Source organism: Gopherus evgoodei, chromosome 4 (assembly GCF_007399415.2).
Source record: "Gopherus evgoodei ecotype Sinaloan lineage chromosome 4, rGopEvg1_v1.p, whole genome shotgun sequence".
Lineage (NCBI taxonomy): Eukaryota > Metazoa > Chordata > Testudines > Testudinidae > Gopherus > Gopherus evgoodei.
The window spans coordinates 132,838,547-132,856,965 of NC_044325.1; the positions used below are offsets into that span (position 1 = coordinate 132,838,547).

At 49.7% G+C, this 18,419-nt stretch overlaps 1 protein-coding gene across 7 annotated transcripts in view; it reads left to right on the forward strand.

Moving 5' to 3' along the window:
* Positions 1 to 18,039, forward strand: part of PPFIA4 (PTPRF interacting protein alpha 4) — a 204,408-nt gene extending 186,369 nt beyond the window's left edge. For 5 of the 7 annotated variants that reach the window (XM_030561135.1, XM_030561140.1, XM_030561137.1 and 2 more), the window contains 5 exons: positions 713 to 888; positions 1,370 to 1,438; positions 9,668 to 9,845; positions 12,883 to 12,977; positions 16,607 to 18,039. In XM_030561135.1, the coding sequence (XP_030416995.1) occupies positions 713 to 888; positions 1,370 to 1,438; positions 9,668 to 9,845; positions 12,883 to 12,941 (482 nt within the window). In that variant the 3' untranslated portion in view covers positions 12,942 to 12,977; positions 16,607 to 18,039. The remainder of the gene's footprint in view (positions 1 to 712; positions 889 to 1,369; positions 1,439 to 9,667; positions 9,846 to 12,882; positions 12,978 to 16,606) is intronic. The other 2 variants (XM_030561139.1, XM_030561141.1) reach the window with 1 other exon arrangement.
* Positions 18,040 to 18,419: the final 380 nt, after the last annotated feature.

Below are 18,419 nucleotides of genomic sequence, written 5' to 3' on the forward strand. Positions count from 1 at the left end.
GTCAAGTGGGTCGGTATTTTCAACTCCCTTGAACAGAACTGGGAAAATTAAACTATTGTGATCACCACAGAGATCTCAAGTAGGCAATATAAAATGCACCAATGTTCCTCCTTGCATCAGCAGATCTACCCAGGCTTATAAATAGCTATTTTTGCTTGGCAAGGTAAATAAATCAAAAAAGGGTGAAATCCTGGCCCTGTTGAATTTGGGGTTGGGGCAGGGAGGTTGCCAGGATTTCAGCAAGAGAACGTGGCTCTCTTAGTAGCATTGTTTCTAAGCTGAAGGGGTTTCCAACTCCTCCCCAAGCATCTGCACCTATCTGCTTTTACTGTTAAAGACAGGGGGCTGGAATTGTACAGGGAGTCACAGTACACCATGTGCAGAGAATCATAGAAGATTAGAGTTGGAAGAGACCTTAGGAGGTCATCTAATCCAACCCCCTGCTCAAAGCAGGACCAATCCCCAGACAGTTTTTTTTAACCTCAGTTGCCTAAATGGCCCCCTCAAGGATTGAACTGTCAGCCCTGGGTTTAGCAGGCAAATGCTCAAACCACTGAGCTATTATATAGGCCACACACTGTGTTCTGTCATATTGTCACCCTGCCACAGGGACAGGCAGTCCTCAAGGTTCAGCAGGGACCAAGAGATACCTGAAAATTGATCTAACTCAAGGTCTGGTGTGTACTGAATATCTGACCCTGCTGTCTTCCAGATATTTTGGTCTGGACCAATGATCAGGTCATGCACTGGATCCAGTCTATTGGGCTTAGGGAGTATGCAAATAACCTCATCGAGAGTGGAGTCCATGGAGCACTCCTAGCTTTGGATGAAAATTTTGACCATAATAGTCTGGCACTTGTACTACAAATACCCACTCAGAATACCCAGGTAAGGAGAACATTTCCACCATGGGCCTGCCAGGAGACTATTGCATATTATCGGTCTGTCTATCTGTCTCCATTCTCTCATCCACTTAAGTATTTCTAAGTTATCCATCACCTTGGTGTCGAGGTCCTGGTGTGTACTCCCTTGCAGTTTCACAGAACACGAAGAAAGAGTCGTCCAAACGACTCTGCCTTGAAATGCAGTGGTTCCTCCTGAGTGGACTCTGCTTTTTCCATTGATACTGGAGGGTTTGATATTGTTCACACTGTGTCAAGGATCTGTTTTAGAGTAGCAAGATCCAGCCAGCCAGCTTCAGCTCTGTGTGTCACCTGGCAGCCCAGAAGCTTTTGGAGGGACCTATCCTTTCCTTCTTGCAATGGTAGTTGGACACTTGGATCTGTCCAAGCGCATGGCGCTCCTGTGTTAGTGTCAGCCATTCCCCAGGGACAGGGTGTTACTGTTACTCATTTGATGTTATTTTCAGGCACGGCAGGTGATGGAGAGAGAATTCAACAATCTGCTTGCCTTGGGCACGGACAGAAGGCTGGATGATGTGAGTACAAAGTACTATCTTGTGACTGAGGCGTGCTGGGGAATTGAAAAGATGTGGGTCCCTTCTGTAGGATGAGAAATAGACAATGCGGCAGAGGGTTGGAGGAGATACAACAGTTACGCTGGCCTTGTAAGAATTGATTTTGTCACCCCTTATGGGAGAGGACAGCAATGTTCAAACACCTGCACAGCCTGAACTACCTTGGTTACACTCTGGGGGTGTGTGCTGGTTGAGGAAATGTATACACTGAGCCCTGGGCACTGATGGCTGCTCACAAGCAAGGGGGAGGATCCATTTCTGCAGTAGGAAAACCGGCCTGTTTTCTAAGGTACCAAGACTCTGGCATTATTTCTGTAGCCACAGGCATCAGTGCCAGGCACACTTTGGCTCTTCTCTTTGTTGAGAGGAACAGGCTCACCAACTAGCAAGTGTACAGGTTGTGGTGTCAGCCCTCTAGGGAAGTAGGGGGAGCAGTAGCACTTGAATAATTTAAGCCTGTACTAGCCAAAGCCCTGCAGAATGTGCTGTTGGGGACAGTCCTGCATTCGGGAATAGACTTGATGGAATCTAATGGGTCTTTTCTAACTTCATTTTCTGTGGGCCAAATCCCAAGAGGTGTGGGACAGCTCCCAGTGACTCCGCCGGCTCTCCTCTGATTTTAGAGCAGAATTAGTTTTAGGGTTATCTTTTACTTCCCATCTAAAGCTGGTAAGAGCCAGGGGGCTGCAGAAGGTGGCTAACAAGGGGCTCAGGCCAGGCTGTAAGTGTGTTTTTGATGTTCTGTAATTTGAAGAGGTCTCCGTGCTGAGTCTGCCCGTTCGCTCCCTGACGTGTAACTTTGTACGTATTGTGAGTCGCTGTCCCGGCTGGTTCATGTACCGTGATCAGTGTATGATTCTATCAATAAATACAAACCTGTGTTAAAAGAATGTGCGGGGTCTCTTTAAATGCTGCAGATGTGGTGCCCTTCTGAGGGAGCAGCAGTCTCATAGACTCATAGACTAATAGGTCAGAAGGGACCAATCTGATCATCTAGTCTGACCTCCTGCACAAGGCAGGCCACAGAACCCCACCCATCCAATTTTATAACAACCCCTATCCCAGTCACTCTGAAGATCTCTCTAACACAGAAGATAAAAACCGACATGCATTTCTATTGCGCGGGGGAGGGGACAAAGAACTATTTGGACGTCAGCGACACAGTGCTGGGGATTTTGTTTCCATCCTGTGCCCAGCGTTATGCAGCACCAGCCGCTCTACAGGCCGTGCTGAGCACTGTATGCAGGCACAGCTAGTCAGTGCACTACCAGTGCTGCCTGAATTCTCTGTGCTCGGGATGGGACCATAGGCTGGTGACGAGGTGGGGCACCTTCCGAGTTCAGAATTTTGAGCCATCAAGCCTGGTGGCACGTGACTAAATCCCACAAAGTCTGTCAGCCACTCACTACCTGCACTCTGTTCCTTTTGATCCACCGGTAGCTTAGGATGATGCATAATAACACTTCGCACATCCGCCAATGCAGGCGGGTCGCTGTTATCACAGGTATGCAGCCCCTGGATTTCTGTTGCACTTTCTCTTTCTGTTCTCAGCACTGAGGGCCAGATTTTCCAAAGATCTCAGCACCCAACATGCCCCCCACCCCCTGCAGCCCCTTGCTAGCCCTTCTGAAAATCTGACTGCTTATGTAGGTACCTCGGTGTGAGAGAGACTGTCCTGAAAATTCTGGCCTCAGCCTCCTCTGCTTTAATCAGTGATGAAAAAGCAACGGAGCAACTTTCAAGCAGTGGCTCAGGTCAACTAGGAGACATCCAGTATGGACTGGCCTGATCAGCATATCGGCTGCCTCAGGGCAGACTAGGACATAGCTGGATGCTGAATCTGTTTGAGGAGGTCTCTTACAGTCTGCAAGAGCTGGCTGGTCCTGCGGGGTTGGCTTATCCTTGCGGCTCACTGCTCCTGTAAGGGCGTGTGTCCTGCATTGCAGTGAAGACAATTGAAAGCATGGGCGTCCTTTGCCAGTACGGCTTGTCAAGCTAGCATTTGCTGCAGAGATGTTACGGAATCCCAAATGGCAGTGGGGATGGGAACAGGCAATTGCAAATGGGAGGGAGGTGGCCATAAGACAGTCTCCTCAAAGAGGTGACCCCCTGCACCCTACAGAACAGCCTGGAAATGCCGATCTCTTGGTGTGCACCAATTGCCAGATTTTTTCTCTGGTTCTTACTGAAGGAGCAGCCATGGCAAAGGGCTGCCCTTTGCGCAAGCGTTGGCACCATGTCTTTGTAGCAAACACATGCAGCAGTGTACTTATGTGAATTGGGCATATTCCCCCATGAGAACAATATACATCCTCACTGGCTTTGGAAGGGATCTAGGGGGGGGTCTGTCCTTTCCACCAGCAGGGTGGTGGAGTTACAAGATTCCTAGTAAATTACACAAAAGTGCCTGCTTGTTCCCACGAGACAACTGGACTATATGGGGTATCCTGCTAAGGATGGGTCAGTTGGAAGTCTTCCTCCATAAAAAGTGAGCTGTGTGATGGCCGTGGCAGGAAGGATACGGCACAGCGAGGACTAGGTTGCAGACTTGAGATGTGATAGCCACAGCAGTTTTGTCGTAGCCCCAGCACCTCCACCTCAGGCATCCTCAGTGATGATTATTATAATTGATTATTTGTGTTATGCTAGCACCTAAGAGCCCCAACCATGGACCAGGACCCCATTGTGCTAGGCACTGGACAGACACACAACACAAAGACAGTCCCTGCCCCACAGAGTTGATAATCTAAGTAAGTCACGGCCATTTTACACTGCACCTGTTTGACAGACAACTTCCAAGGTGACCAGGTTTAGTGGCAGCCCAAGGACAATGGGAGATATTCTATGTATTTACATAGATTGATACAGAATAAAAAAAGCAGCCATCCCTCCACTCCAGGAAGATTTCTGGAGGCACAGCTGGCAGCTGGGTGCTTAACTCTCAAAGTCAAGAGGAGTTAGGTGCCTAAATGCAATTTGTGCTTTTGAAAGTCAGCTGCTAGGTGACCAGGGTGTAACTTAAAATACAAATATGAAAAGCCCACTCTGTTATAAACGAACAGTCACCATTCCAACCAGCGACCAGGCATGCTGACAGTTGGAACAAGCCTCTCTCTCCACCAACTCTCCACCCGCACAGGCCCCTCTGTTTCATGTGCTCAGGAAAAGGCAAAAGCTTAGGCCTGGCACACTCCATTCCTGATTTTAGACAGTCAAATCCCATGTTCTACCTCATTAAGATGGGGAGGACAAGCCTTACCCATATGCCAGAAAGCCCTCTAACAGTTTCTGTGGTGTCAGGGGCCTGAGCAGCACCTCTAGAACAGGGTTCCTCAGCTTTCCCCACACAACATCCTAAAACCACCTACTTTTTCTTCATGCCATCCCATTTCCCAGAGCCCTTTGCATCCATATCCCAGAGTCCTTTATACATAAACAGATGATAAATGCAGGTCCCTCACTGCCAAATCCAGTCTCTTTACAGAGTTGCTACAGTATGAAGTCATTGCTCTGCTTTGGACAAGTGCACCAGCAACCACTGATGGGAAAGTGAATCAAAAGCGTGGAAGGGACCAACGTGACATAAACAAGTCAACTGGTGGTTAGGATAATTAAATTAGAGCCAGCCAGAAAATTACTTTTTTTTCCCTTGTGGAAAATTTCAGGTTTTTTGGTGAAAATTTGAATACCAAAATATTTGGATTTGGAAATGCTGTGGTGCCCCATGGGAGTTGTCACTTGGGTGCCTCATGCGTCCATTCTCCTGTAAAGGCTTGGCTTCTACTACATCTCTCATGGTGCTCCACAGTGTCTTCCCATAGCAAGAAGTGGTGCGTCATGGGAGCCCCTGCTGTGATGCATCACAGGAGACGTAGTCTGCCAGGGAGCCTGGCCCATAGAGCAGAATGGAGACAGGAGGCAACTCAACTACAATTCCCATGAGGCATTGTGGCACCAGATCCAAATACAAATATTTCCGTTTTAAGAGGAATTGTTTCAATCTTGGGGCATTGAGTTTTTCAACTAAAAATCAAATGTTTCCACAGAGAGCAGACACTTGTTCCAAAAAAAACAACCACTCAGTTTTTTCATCAAAAAATGATTGTGACATCAAATTTTTGACCAGGCTGACATCTGAGCTATTTCAAGCTAATTAACTCTTAGTGGCAATCCCAGTGCAGGATGGACAAACCACCTAGGGCAACGAAACCTGAGAGAAAAGAAGCCCTGGCATCTGGGTAGGTTCTTTAGACAGAAAGGGTCTTATTGGCATGGATGCCAGCTGTATAGACCTTTGTCCCTGCACGTTCTTTGTGCCCAGTGCTGTGTGGGAGTGTATGAATTCTGTGACACCCCATCATTGTACAAGCACATCTGTACTCCCTGATGGAAGGGGATACGTTGGAGGGATGTGAGAGAATGATCACTGAGAGAACCACTGACTTCCAGACCTGGTTCAGTTGTGTCTCTCTTGTCCATGACGGTAGCTGCCTGGGAAAGTCAAACCCTCATGAGCTCTAGAGTTAGGGTGTGTCTACATGAGGAAATTGGCTAGAAGAGGTATTCTGGAATAGCCCCACAGGTGGATGCTCTGTTTTGGAATAAAAGGGATTTTATTCCAGGATAATTACTCCACTATGGAAGTACGTTAAATTAAAGTCAAATTCTAGTGAGGTAAATAGAAAGGGGCATAAACACTGCCAAATTAAGTGTAAAAATGTAATAAGAAAAGCCAAAAAGGAGTTTGAAGAACAGCTAGCCAAAACTCCAAAGGTAATAATAAAATGTTTTCTAAGTACATCAGAAGCAGGAAGCTGCTGAACAACCAGTGGGGCCCCTGGACAATGGAGATACAAAAGGAGCACTTAAAGATGATAAAGTCATTGCGGGGAAACTAAATGAATTCTTTGCTTCAGTCTTCACAGCTGAGAATGTTATGGAGATTCCCAAACCTGAGCCGTCCTTTGTAGGTGACAAATCTGAGGAATTGTCACAGATTGAAGTATCACTAGAGAAGGTTTTGGAATGAATTGATAAACTTAACAGTAACAAGTCACCGGGACCAGATGGCATTCACCCAAGAGTTCTGAAAGAACTCAAATGTGAAATTGCAGAACTATTAACGTGGGTTTGTAACCTGTCCTTTAAATCAGCTTCTGTACCCAGTGACTGGAAGATAGCTAATGTATTTTAAAAGTATTTAAAATGTTTAAAAAGGAGTCTAGAGGTGATTCCGGCAATTACAGACCGGTAAGTCTAACGTCAGTACCGGGCAAATTAGTTGAAGCAATAGTAAAGAATAAAATTGTCAGACACATAAAAGAACATAAATTATTGGGCAAAAGTCAACATGATTTCTGTAAAGGGAAATTGTGTCTTACTAATCTATTAGAGTTCTTTGAAGGGGTCAACAAACATGTGGACAAGGGGGATCCAGTGGACATAGTGTACTTAGATTTCCAGAAAGCCTTTGACAAGGTCCCTCACCAAAGGCTCTTATGTAAATTAAGTTGTCATTGGATAAAAGGGAAGAGCCTTTCATTGATTGAGAACTGGCTAAAAGACAGGGAACAAAGGGTAGGAATAAATGGTAAATTCTCAGAATGGAGAGGGGTAACTAGTGGTGTTCCCCAAGGGTCAGTCCTAGGACCAATCCTATTCAACTTATTCATAACTGATCTGGAGAAAGGGGTAAACAGTGAGGTGGCAAAGTTTGCAGATGATACTAAACTGCTCAAGATAGTTAAAACCAAAGCAGACTTGAAGAATTTCAAAAAGATCTCACAAAACTCAGTGATTGGGCAACTAAATGGCAAATGAAATTTAATGTGGATAAATGTAAAGTGATGCACATTGGAAAAAATAACCCCAACTATACATACAATATGATGGGGGCTAATTTAGCTACAACTAATCAGGAGAGAGATCTTGGAGTCATTGTGGATAGTTCTCTGAAGACGTCCACACAGTGTGCAGCGACAGTCAAAAAAGCAAACAGGATGTTAGGGATCATTAAAAAGGGGATAGAGAACAAGACGGAGAATATTTTATTGCCTTTATATAAATCCATGGTACGCCCACATCTTGAATACTGCATACAGATGCGGTCTCCTTATCTCAAAAAAGGTATACTGGCAATAGAAAAAGTTCAGAAAAGGGCAACTAAAATGATTAGGGGGTTGGAACGGGTCCCATATGAGGAGAGATTAAAGAGGCTAGGACTTGTCAGCTTGGAAAGGAGGAGACTAAGGGGGGATTGTCACCGAGTCCCCGGGCGATGCTCTGGAACTGCTCCCCACAAAACCAGTCAGGACTTTGGGGAGCCTCCTCTCCCTTGGAGCAGACCATCTTCAGGGCAAGAAGCTTACACAGCTTCACTTTCCTGGATCTCTCCTTGGAGCATTCAGCATATGCCCCTCCGTGTGCTTCCCACAGTGAGTCAGCCCAGGCAGGGTCCTGGGGAAGCCAGAGGGTCCTGCATGCACCCCCACTTTGCTTCGCAGTCAGACGTGACTCTTAGCCAGCCAGTAAAACAGAGGTTTATTAGATGACAGGAACATGGTCTAAAACAGAGCTTGTAGGTACAGAGAACAGGACCCCTCAGCCGGGTCCATTCTGGAGCCCAGCGAGGCAGACAACCCCATTTGCCCTCACTTCCAGTCCCCAGCTAGTTCCAAACTGAACCCCCCTCCAGCCCTTCCTTTCTGGCCTTTGTCTCTTTCCCCGGCCAGGAGGGCACCTGACCTTTTTGTTCTCCAACACCTTTAGCATCCCCTTGCGGGGGGAAGAGCCTGGGCCATTAGTTGCCACGAGACAGAGTGTCAGCCAGAAACTGAGGCACTCACACAGTATTCAGAGGAAACATTAAGAACAGCCCCACTTCGTCACAGGGGTATGGTAGAGGTATATAAAATCATGAGTGATGTGGAGAAAGTGGATAAGGAAAAGTTATTTACTTGTTCCAATAATATAAGAACTAGGGTACACCAAATGAAATTAATGGGCAGTAGGTTTAAAACAAATACAAGCAAGTTCTTCTTCACACAGCGCACAGTCAACCTGTGGAACTCCCTGAGGAGGTTGTGAAGGCCAGGACTATAACAGGGTTTAAAAGAGAACTAGATAAATTCATGGAGGTTAAGTCCATTAACAGCTATTAGCCAGCATGGGTAAGGAATGGTGTCCCTAGCCTCTGTTTGTCAGAGGGTGGAGATGGATGGCAGGAGAGAGATCACTTGATCACTACCTGTTAGGTTCACACTCTGTGTCTGAGACAACTGGCATTGCCCACTGTCGGCAGACAGGATACTGGGCTGGATGGACATTTGGTCTGACCCAGTATGGCCGTTCTTATGTTAAACTGAATTAAGGGCTTGTCTAAGTGAAAAATTAATTTTTAAAGTGGATTAGTTAAATCACATTAACCCCTACATGGATGCTTTCATTCAGAATTAAAGAGACCTTAATTCTCTTTCATGTAATTCAGTTCCAAGGCCACTTTAATTCTGAATGAATTAACCAATGCACTTTTATAAGTTAATTAGGATTCACTTTCCTGAGTGTCCTAGTTTGTGTAGACAAGCCACTTTTATTCTGCATGGGAGTGTTCACACGGGCTTGATCATGTTTAAATTCACACGTTTATTTCATCTGGGATAATTTTCCTTGTAGATGAGCCCTTTGATGTCCAGGAGTCATGGCTGGGCTGGGTTAGTGTCACACGCCGCCACGTGGCTGTTTGTGGCCCTTTTGTTTGCGTAACGCATGGCTGAGCCCATGGCGATGGTAGTTCAGCTGCCCCACGTGGGGGCCATTCAGTGTGGGCTAGTGACAGGGAAGGGCCAGCTAGCCAGAGAACCTCCAGGGGGTTGTGAATGGAGGATGGGGGGAAGCAGATGCTACTGACAGAATGGCGGCATCAGTATCTGAGCTGCATGGCTGAGCCCTCCCTGTCATCCCCCCATCCCTCCCCCCCGCACTGTGCAGCAGGCATGTCTGAGCCCCCTCCCCTCCCTACACACATGCTGTGCCGCAGGCAGTGTCTGATCCCCCCACCACACACTGTGCCGCAGGTGTGTGTCTGTGCCCCACACACACTCACACACCCCTCACCCCAACTGGTGTCAGAGCCCGCTGTGCACGGTGCTGCACGTCTGACTGTGAAAGGCGTAACAAGCCATTCCCTTGCAGGGCGAGGACAAGGCCTTCCGGCGAACCCCGTCCTGGAGAAAGCGCTTTCGCCCTCGAGATGTTCACAGCATTGACATGCTCAGTGGCTCGGCTGAGACGCTCCCCGCCGGATTCCGAGCGACTGCCTTGGTGCCCTTGCCGCCCCCCTCAGCCCCGCTGAAAAAAATGCCACCAGAAGGTAGGACATGGGCCCTCCAACCCCAACTCCCCAGGGGCTTCTTTGCAGAGCAGACACCTCTCAGACCGGCATCTGCTATCCTGGGCAAGCAGCTAGCATATGTGTGCTGTGTGCGGTGCTGGCACAGTGCCTAGCTCCCCATGATCCCTGGAAGAGGAAGGGACAGTGTCACAGCTAGGAATGAGTTATTAAAGCATTTTCTAAATCTACCTGCTGGGAACATTTGCCTTGCCTCCCACAGTCCTGTCCTGCAGACTCTCCTCACTCTGGCCCTAGCACATCTGATGCCTTTATAGGCAGACAAAGCAGGACCAGTTCCCTTTAGTCTCCTAATTTTTGAATGCCTGTAGCAGAAGTCCTGAGATCCAACTGTTCCCCTTAGTACCTTTGCCCTGGGAGGTGGAGGCGGGTGGGGGTAGAATCTTAGCCAGCAAAGATGGAAGCTGATTGCAGCTGGCTGGAGTGGAAGTGAGGGCATTAGAATCCACCAGCATGGCGGTGTCTCCGCAGCCCATACAAGGTGTACAGAGGGTCCCATGCTGCAGACAGGCAAGAGAGAAACCCAGTGTGAGCCAGAAGTCATTGCCCCAGTGATTGTCCCGGGTGAAAGCTGCCCTCCACAACAGGGCAATCCAGCCCAAGGGAGTCTGAGAGGAGGACTTGAGATAGTTGGGCTAAACTTGGAGACTAGCCTGAGATACAGAGAGAATAAATCCTTCAGATGCATGAGAAGTAGAAGGCCTTGGGGCCCCATGCAAGGGAAAAGGGAGCAGTCAAGGAGGATGAGGAGATAGCAGATTGCACATCTGCACTCACCATGGAGGGTGCTGCGGGGGACACCTCCTAGGCAGTGAATGGGGGGCCGTGCAGTCTCTTCCCTGAGCCTCTTAATGAAAGGGCAACGAGGAGGTGAAACACCAAGCTCCCTAGCTGTCTGTCTATCACAGATCTGTCACCATAATATCAAAACATGAGTCACCAGGGCCAGACAGCATCCTCAGGAAGCCTGGGCAAGCCACAGAGCAAAGTATCTGAGCTACGATCCAAGCTCTGATGTATCGTTTAGCCCAGCTGCTGTCCAAGGGAGACAGTGTGCTACCTCTCCGCAGCTCATTTTCTGTTCATTCCATGTTACTATTATGTACTACTTTTCGGTTCAGCATCGATGTTCCTGCTGCTGATGCTCAGGGCCTGGATGGCATCCAGGGCCATTTGCCGTAGGGCAGTAGTAGTTTCCAAGCCTGCATCAGCAGCGTTTTGTCAATTCATAGACAGGAAGGTCAGAAAGGACCATACTGATCATCCACTCTGACCTCCCGCACCACACAGGCCAGAAAGCTTCTCCCAGGGATTCCAGCATCCAGCCCATATATTTCTAGTGACAGAACTGGGAGAGGTAGCAACCGAGCTCCGGTGCCCATCCTAACTCCGTTCTCTCCTCGGGATTGTGAAGCTGAGGTCAGCCCGAAGCTTAGAGCCGGCAAGCAATGATCCATTCTCCACTGGTTCTTCTTTAGGCATGGCTAGACTTCAATCACAAGGTACCACTGCAGCTCCAGTGACCTACCTGCGCTAGCACTGACCCAGCTAGCTGCAGGACCAAAAGCCGCAAAGCCATGGCCGGACGCACTTCAGTGGGGACTGTCCCAGGCTGGCTGGAGCCTGGGTAGTGCCTCATGGGGCTGGCCCATGCTGCAGCGCTCGATCAAAGCTAGCTCAGATGTGTCTGCTCCAGCTGCCGGCGTATCCTATGACTGAAGCCTGGACGTACGCTGAGCCCCGCCTCCCTGGCATTCCCAGCCGTTCCAAAATCGTGAGTCAGCCCCTCCTCCCCCCCCCCCAAAAAAGCAGGAGATTGGCCTAAAAAATCACAAGGTTGAAATAAAAAAAAAAAAAAGTCTGTTGGGCTCATTGTCTTTGACTTCTGGTTTCTGAGCCTTTGGGCTGCGCTCAGCTCACACGTTCAAGCATAGGCACCGAGTTTGTAATCTGCTGGGGGTGGGGGTGCTCTCCGCCCAGGCCCCGTCCCCACTCCACCACTTCCCCTGATGCCCCATCCCCGCCCTGCTTCTTCCACCCCCGCTCCCATCCTCCCCGTCTCTTCCCATCCAAACCCTGCATCTTCCACACGCAGTGCCACCCTCTCCCCTGAGCACCCTGTGCCCTCGCTCCTCCTCGCAGCACCTCCTGACACCGCAAAACAGCTGTTCGTGGTGGGCGGGAGGTGCTGGGAGGGAGGGAGAGACGCTGATTGGCGGGGCACACCAGGGGCCAGAAGGCGCTGTGGGGACGGAGAGGCGTTGATACGGGGCAGCACCCATCATTTTTTCCCAATAGGTGCTCCAGCCCCGGAGCACCCACAGGATCAGCACTTATGCATTTCTCTTCAACCATGTGGGCTAGAAACTTACTTAGGAGTTGCAGAGACTCTTACCCTAATCAGGGGACTCCGGGAGCTGGAGCTTTCAGAAAACCACCAATTAGTGAGATACTCAGGATAAGCTCGTGAGAGTTGGTGACACAGGAATGCACACTGCAGGGAGTATAAAGCCCAAGAGAAGCATTCTGCAGGTGCAGGCTTCACAAAGGAGAAAATTAGATGATGTCCCAAGAAGCAGAATAGCTCAGACGTCCTGGGTTAGATTCAGAGAAGAGCCTAAACAAGTCTAAGGAAGGCTAAAGGGAATCTGAGCTGGTGTAGCGTACTCCTTCCCCCCTCCAAGTATGGGTTACACCAAATGAGTCTGCTTCTGGCCTCCCTGAGACATCGCCGGAGAACTCTCACTCTCGTTGCACCCTGCTGTACAGCACCAGCATGCATGCATGCACCCTGCTGTACAGCACCAGCCACTCATTAAGGCTTATTAACCGAAATACTGCAGGCCTTCTGAGTCCAGACAACTAATTCCTGTCCCTTCCGAATAACAGCCCAGCTGGAGCCAGGCCCATGGGCAGCTGAGGGTTAATTCTGAGGTAGGCCAGGGTACCCCGAGGTCCCTAATCGCATGCTTTGTGTTTTACTCTGACCGGCTTGCAGTTGGTGCATCTGGGCCGCAAAGGTTGGAGCCCTCCACAGTTCGAACATATTCCTGCTGAGGATCTTTCTCTAATGGGAATCAGCCCAGACTGTGGGTAAGTTTAAGAAAGATCAAGGTACAGTAGCTGAAATGGCAATACTCCAAACAGCTGGCAGGGGGTCTACTCATCGAGCCCAAGGAAAGACCGAGTGCAACCCTCCACTGCTGGATTCCTCTCGCTGGCACAGCTATGCCTCTGTCCTCCTCTCCACCTCTCTCTGGGAAAGCGCTCCAAGCCAGCTCATCTAGAGAGGTTCCAGAGGGGATGAGGTCATTAGCACGTCAGCAGGGTTTCCTGATTTCCCCAGGACTTTCCTTTGGAGCTTCAGAAGTAAACAGCTTCTCATTGTAATTGCAGGCTTAAAGACCCCAGTTGAGGATCCCTTGGTGCACTAGGCCCCGTAGAAACAAATGCTGCAAAGGCAGCCCTTGGCCCAGAGAGCTCATAGTCTGGTGTTCACAGAGGATAAGAGCGAAGACAAGGTGGATGAGGAAATATCTTTCATTGGACCAACTTCTGTTGGTGGAAGGGACAAGCTTTTGAGCGACACGGAGCTTGTCTTCAGCTGTTGCTTCTGTTGCTCGCACCTTTGGAGAGCATCACTGTGACCTTCCCCAGGGTACAATCTGGGCTGTTGGGCAGCTGTGTCCCTTTAACTCTCCAACCTGGGGTGCCTTTTACATGGCTTCGCTGGGGAACAACTCCAGGCCTGCTCTCACATAGCCTCCAGCATGGAAAATCCATCCCAGCTGAATTATGTGAGGGCTTCTAGCCGCTCCTGAATTATATTCCAGAGTGACACCAGCAAGGTCGTAGTCCCACACTAGTCCCCAGAAATGTGCGTCTTGTCCTGCCCAGCACTTTCCTTCTGGACAATACATGCTCATAGAAAGGCCGTCATTTCGTTAAGAGAAAATGAGATGCACAAGTGGAGGTTCCCAAACACTTCAATCCAAACACACACTGGTTTAGCTAAAACAATAAAACAAGTACAGAAAGATGGATTTTAAGTGATTACAAGTAATGAGGCATATTAGTCAGAATTGGTTACACAGAAATAAAAGGTAAACACCAACCAATACCTGCCTTAACGAGCTAAGTGACTTCAAAGCTAAGGGTTTTTCTCACCATTTGCTTACATCAGTTTGGCTGGATCTTTCAGCCAGGACATCTCCCCCCGTTCAGTGATGTGTCCTTTGTCTTTCAAACGTTGATACCGTGAGTAGAGATGAGGGGAAAGAGGTGATTTGGGCCTCTGTTCCTCATTTTTATATCTTGCCCTCCGCTTTGAGAATCCTCTCCAGCTGGGGATCAGACAACAAGAAGTCTGTTCCTTTGCCAATTTTTGTACATTTTTCACTCACACCCTTTTTCCTGCCAAAGACCTGGCCATTTAACCAGGTGATAGTCCATTTGATTATGTTGGCACCTGGCAGAGGTGTGAGCTCTCCTTCTGTCTCTGGGAAACTGGTCTGAGGTTTTTCCCCAGACTTAGCACATGCCTTATACAGTAGAGTTTTATAACTTTACACACAGTGTTGCTGCATATATTTTGCTGGGATAATAAGGTTCAGCAGATTGAGTTTTCAAATGATGCCTCATAAGGCATACTTTGTACAGAATTTATCATAGATTTGTAAAAAGGGTGAAGGTAAGACTACTAACTGTCACAGCATCACCAAGGGATGTCTCCTGCTCATTAGTAAGTTATCACCTGTCAGGTTAGTATCCTGACTTGGTCTGCCTTGGACATTCCTGCCTAGCTAACTCCAGACCTGAAGAAGAGCTCAGTGAAGCACATCCCTTCTACCACAGAAGTTGGTCCAAGAGAAAATATTCCCTCACCCACCTTGTCTCAGGCTAGTGTTCAGACAGTGTGCAACAGGGAATAAAGAGAAAAGTGGGGAGGGCACTGGCTAAGAGGAGGGCCAGTACCTCTGCAGTCAGTTTTAATGGGATGCTGCTTTCTAGACATTTAATTCTAACTAAGGATCCTCTTCTGATTTGCTGTGGATGGATGTAGAGACAGCCGCAGATATAGCCCCACAATGCTTGCAGACACACGCCAATGTCACTGCAGGAAAGATGTTTCATAATTCTCTACAGCGCGTCCCCTGCTGATATAAACCGGCTCTGTTGCAATCAATGGTCTGTGCTGGTTTACGCCAGCAAAGGAGGCCACATTTCACCCTAGGCTTCACGGGGATTTGACAGAGTAACACACAGGGTACGTCCCAGTGGTTGGAGCTTGGTCTTAGAGTCAGGGCTCTCGGGCTATGTTCCTGGCAATGTCTTTGCTGTGTGACTCAGGACCCATCACTTCACCTGCTTACACAGAGCACTGGCATCAATCCGCCATGGAGCAGTTCTGTTCATCAGCATGTCCCCTCTCCAAAGCACTTTAACCTCAGTAAGATTCTCCCCTGCTGCATGTGAATTCATTGACCGTGCTTGACAGTGCTGGCCGGAAGGCGCTAGAATGGGCACAGTGCATGGAACTGGAGCACAGGAGCCTGGTGGGCCTGCACCAGTGGGAAGAGTACAGGGGGGCCCGACATGTCTGGCATCAAGGCCCTGCAGGGCAGGTGCCTGCTCATGGACCCTGGGGAGGATGATGTTCAGTGTGAGATTATAGAGGTCCATCGAGGGTGGCGCAGAGTGACTGAGCCAGCATTGGGCCTGCATTGGCCTCGGGGACCTGTCTGCCCCTGAGGCAATTACTGTAACCTGCATGCCTAGAGTGCACCCCTTCCCATTAACTCCCAGGTCTCTGCTCCCCTCTGCTCACTCGCCGGTTGGATTGCTCCAAGTGATCTTCACTGAGAGCTGGTGAGTGGGGAGGGGCTGAGCAGGGGGGCAAGGGTGGGCCCAGAGCTCTCCCCTTGGAGCTCATGGAGATGTGCTGCCAGTCAAGAAGGGGAATGGATCACAGGGCTCTTGCATTCTCCTGCATCACAGCCTGTTAGGACATGGGACTGTCCCTGATCGTGCTCCAGGTGCCGATCAATGCATTGTACAGTAGGGGCATCTCTGGCTGATGGAAACACTGCGCCCCCTAGAGGATGCTCCCATTGCCCTCCCAGCAGGTTGTTATTAGTTGTTACTATCTGTACTGCAGTGGTGCCTACAGACCAGGATCCTTCTGTGCTAGGGGCTGTCCAGAGACATAGGCAGATCTGGTTCCTGCCCCCGCCCCCCCCCCGGGGACTGTCCCTGATCAGCCCAACCAGCTGGCCTGGTCTCTGTCTTAGAGCTGCCTCCATCTCCTGATTTGGGAGGGCCCCACTGGAATGGAAGAAGAGCAGCCTAGTGATTAGGGTTTTAGCCAGAGACCCAGGGTCAATTCCTGGCTCTGCCACAGATTCCCTGGGTGACCTTGGGCAAGTTACTTAGCCTCTCTGGGCCTCAATCCCCATCTGTGCAATGGGGCAATAGCCCTGCCCTGTCTCCCAGCAGAATTTGAGGATAAAGACTGTAAAGATTACGAGGAATGCTCTGACCCTAGGGCAATGGGAGCTATCGAAGTCCCTGAGATAGATAATCCAGAGGGGTTGCTAACCCCCTGCCCTGCTCCAAGGCAAGCCCTAGCTGCTCCAGCCCCCAGAGGAAGGCAAGAGGAAGCTGCTGCAGCTCTGTGTCACATCCTCTCATGCTCACAGGGCCTCTGGTGCTTTGTCTTGCAGCACTTTCCCACTACCTGTACGGGTACATACTGGCTGCCTTCCGGGACTAGGCCAGAATCCAGACCACATCGGCTCCTCTGCTCCAAAGACCAGACGCTACAGGCCACGTGGACCGAAAAGGACTCTCGCCGCCTCCTGCTTGTACCCAACCCCACCCCCTCCCAGACTCCTCTTGGGTTCCCCTAGATCCTGGTATCCTCTGTGGCTTTGCAGCCCTCCTCACCTGCCTCATGGACATAGGCTCCTCCAAGAGCAGTACGGGGCACCTCTCTGCTGCAGACATGGTCAACCGGCCACGCCGTGTTTCCGTCAGCAGGGCCCAGTCCTGTGTGAGGGCCAGAGATGCCTTGAGGCCGGTCTGCAATTTTTGTCCACTTTGTTTCTGTGTTTGTTTCATTTTGCCAATATAGCTGAGGGCAGCTGTGCCAGCATCTCCTCACCGCAGGCACCATGGAGCCAAGGAGCCCTCTGCCCAGAGAACGAGAGCAAATCCCCCTTCCCCATAATACATGAGCTGTGGTGCCGGGCCTCGCGGCTAGGAGCTTCTGCCAGGACAGCCCGTGGGCTGGGGAAGACACTGGGCTTCAGCACCAAGCCACTGTGCTGCCTGGAGGGAAGGGGATCTGTGCTGGTGCAGAGAGGGAGCTGCCCTCGGGGATGGGGTGAGAGGGGTCTGTGCTGGTGCAGAGAGGGGCCTGCCCGTCACAGAGAGGTGAGCTTAGTGACTAGGCTGGGTTACGCAGCATTTTCACACGCCGTGTACACACTGAGGTGTGTGTGTGTGTGTGAGAGAGAAAGAGAAAGAACTGAGCTGGTGCTGAGTGCACCCTGAGGATTCGAGGCACCAAGCCCATCTGCAATGGGTTGTGAGGGGGAGGCCAGGAGCTGCCCCCATGCCTCCTTCTCCAGCCACCGTACGCTCTAGAAGTGCACATGAAATGTTAGATGTTCAAACACCTGATGATTTCACCACCCCCCTTTCCTGCTTGGGTGCCCAGGAAATGGCCATACCTGCCCCAGCCGTGGGTGCACCAGGAGCTCTCACTGCTTGCCCCTCTGAGGTTAGGTAGCAATTGATGCAGGAGGTTCTTGACTTTTTCCATTTCTTCCTTGTAGGGTAGGATGTCTGTCTCCTCGTGCCACTTTTGCCTTGTGTGGCCCGTTTCTGGTGTGGTATTTATAGATGGCTGGAATGACCTATACTCATAATGTGCTGTTTGGAAGTGCAATATCAGAGAGACTGTACAGTTCCAATGTCTTTTGGTGTATTGCCTAATACAGTATTAAATATTTTTTTAATTTGAAGAGTAAGTGACCCCTTTATATCAATACCGTTTCTTTTGTCATATTATGGGTACTGCATGGATTCCAAGCCCTGAAATGGGGTGGGGAAAGGATGTATGTGTGTTCCAATAAACAGGATTTTAAAGCGACAGCTGGCTTGTGCTTTATTCTCCTCTGTATCCATGTCTGTTGGAAGAGCACGGCCTCTCAGCCTCAACTTCACGGGGGGTCATTTAGAAGAGCCACTAAATAAAGGTGGTAGTTCTAATGCCATCAGTAGCTGTCTTCTGCCAACGGGAGGCTGATGAGCATGTCCTGAATGAAAACATCCTGGCTGGGCTCTTGGGCAGGTCCAGCTGAGAAAATCTGCCTTGCGTGCACAAGAAGAGCTCCCTTGTGTCATTGCGCCTAATTGTGCAGGATGACTCCATGATTCGTTCCCACCAATGTCTTCTCTCTCCTGCTTTTGAATCTCTGCTGTGCCGATGCCACTCTTGAGAATCTACTCCCCAAAATGATCGGTCTTTGC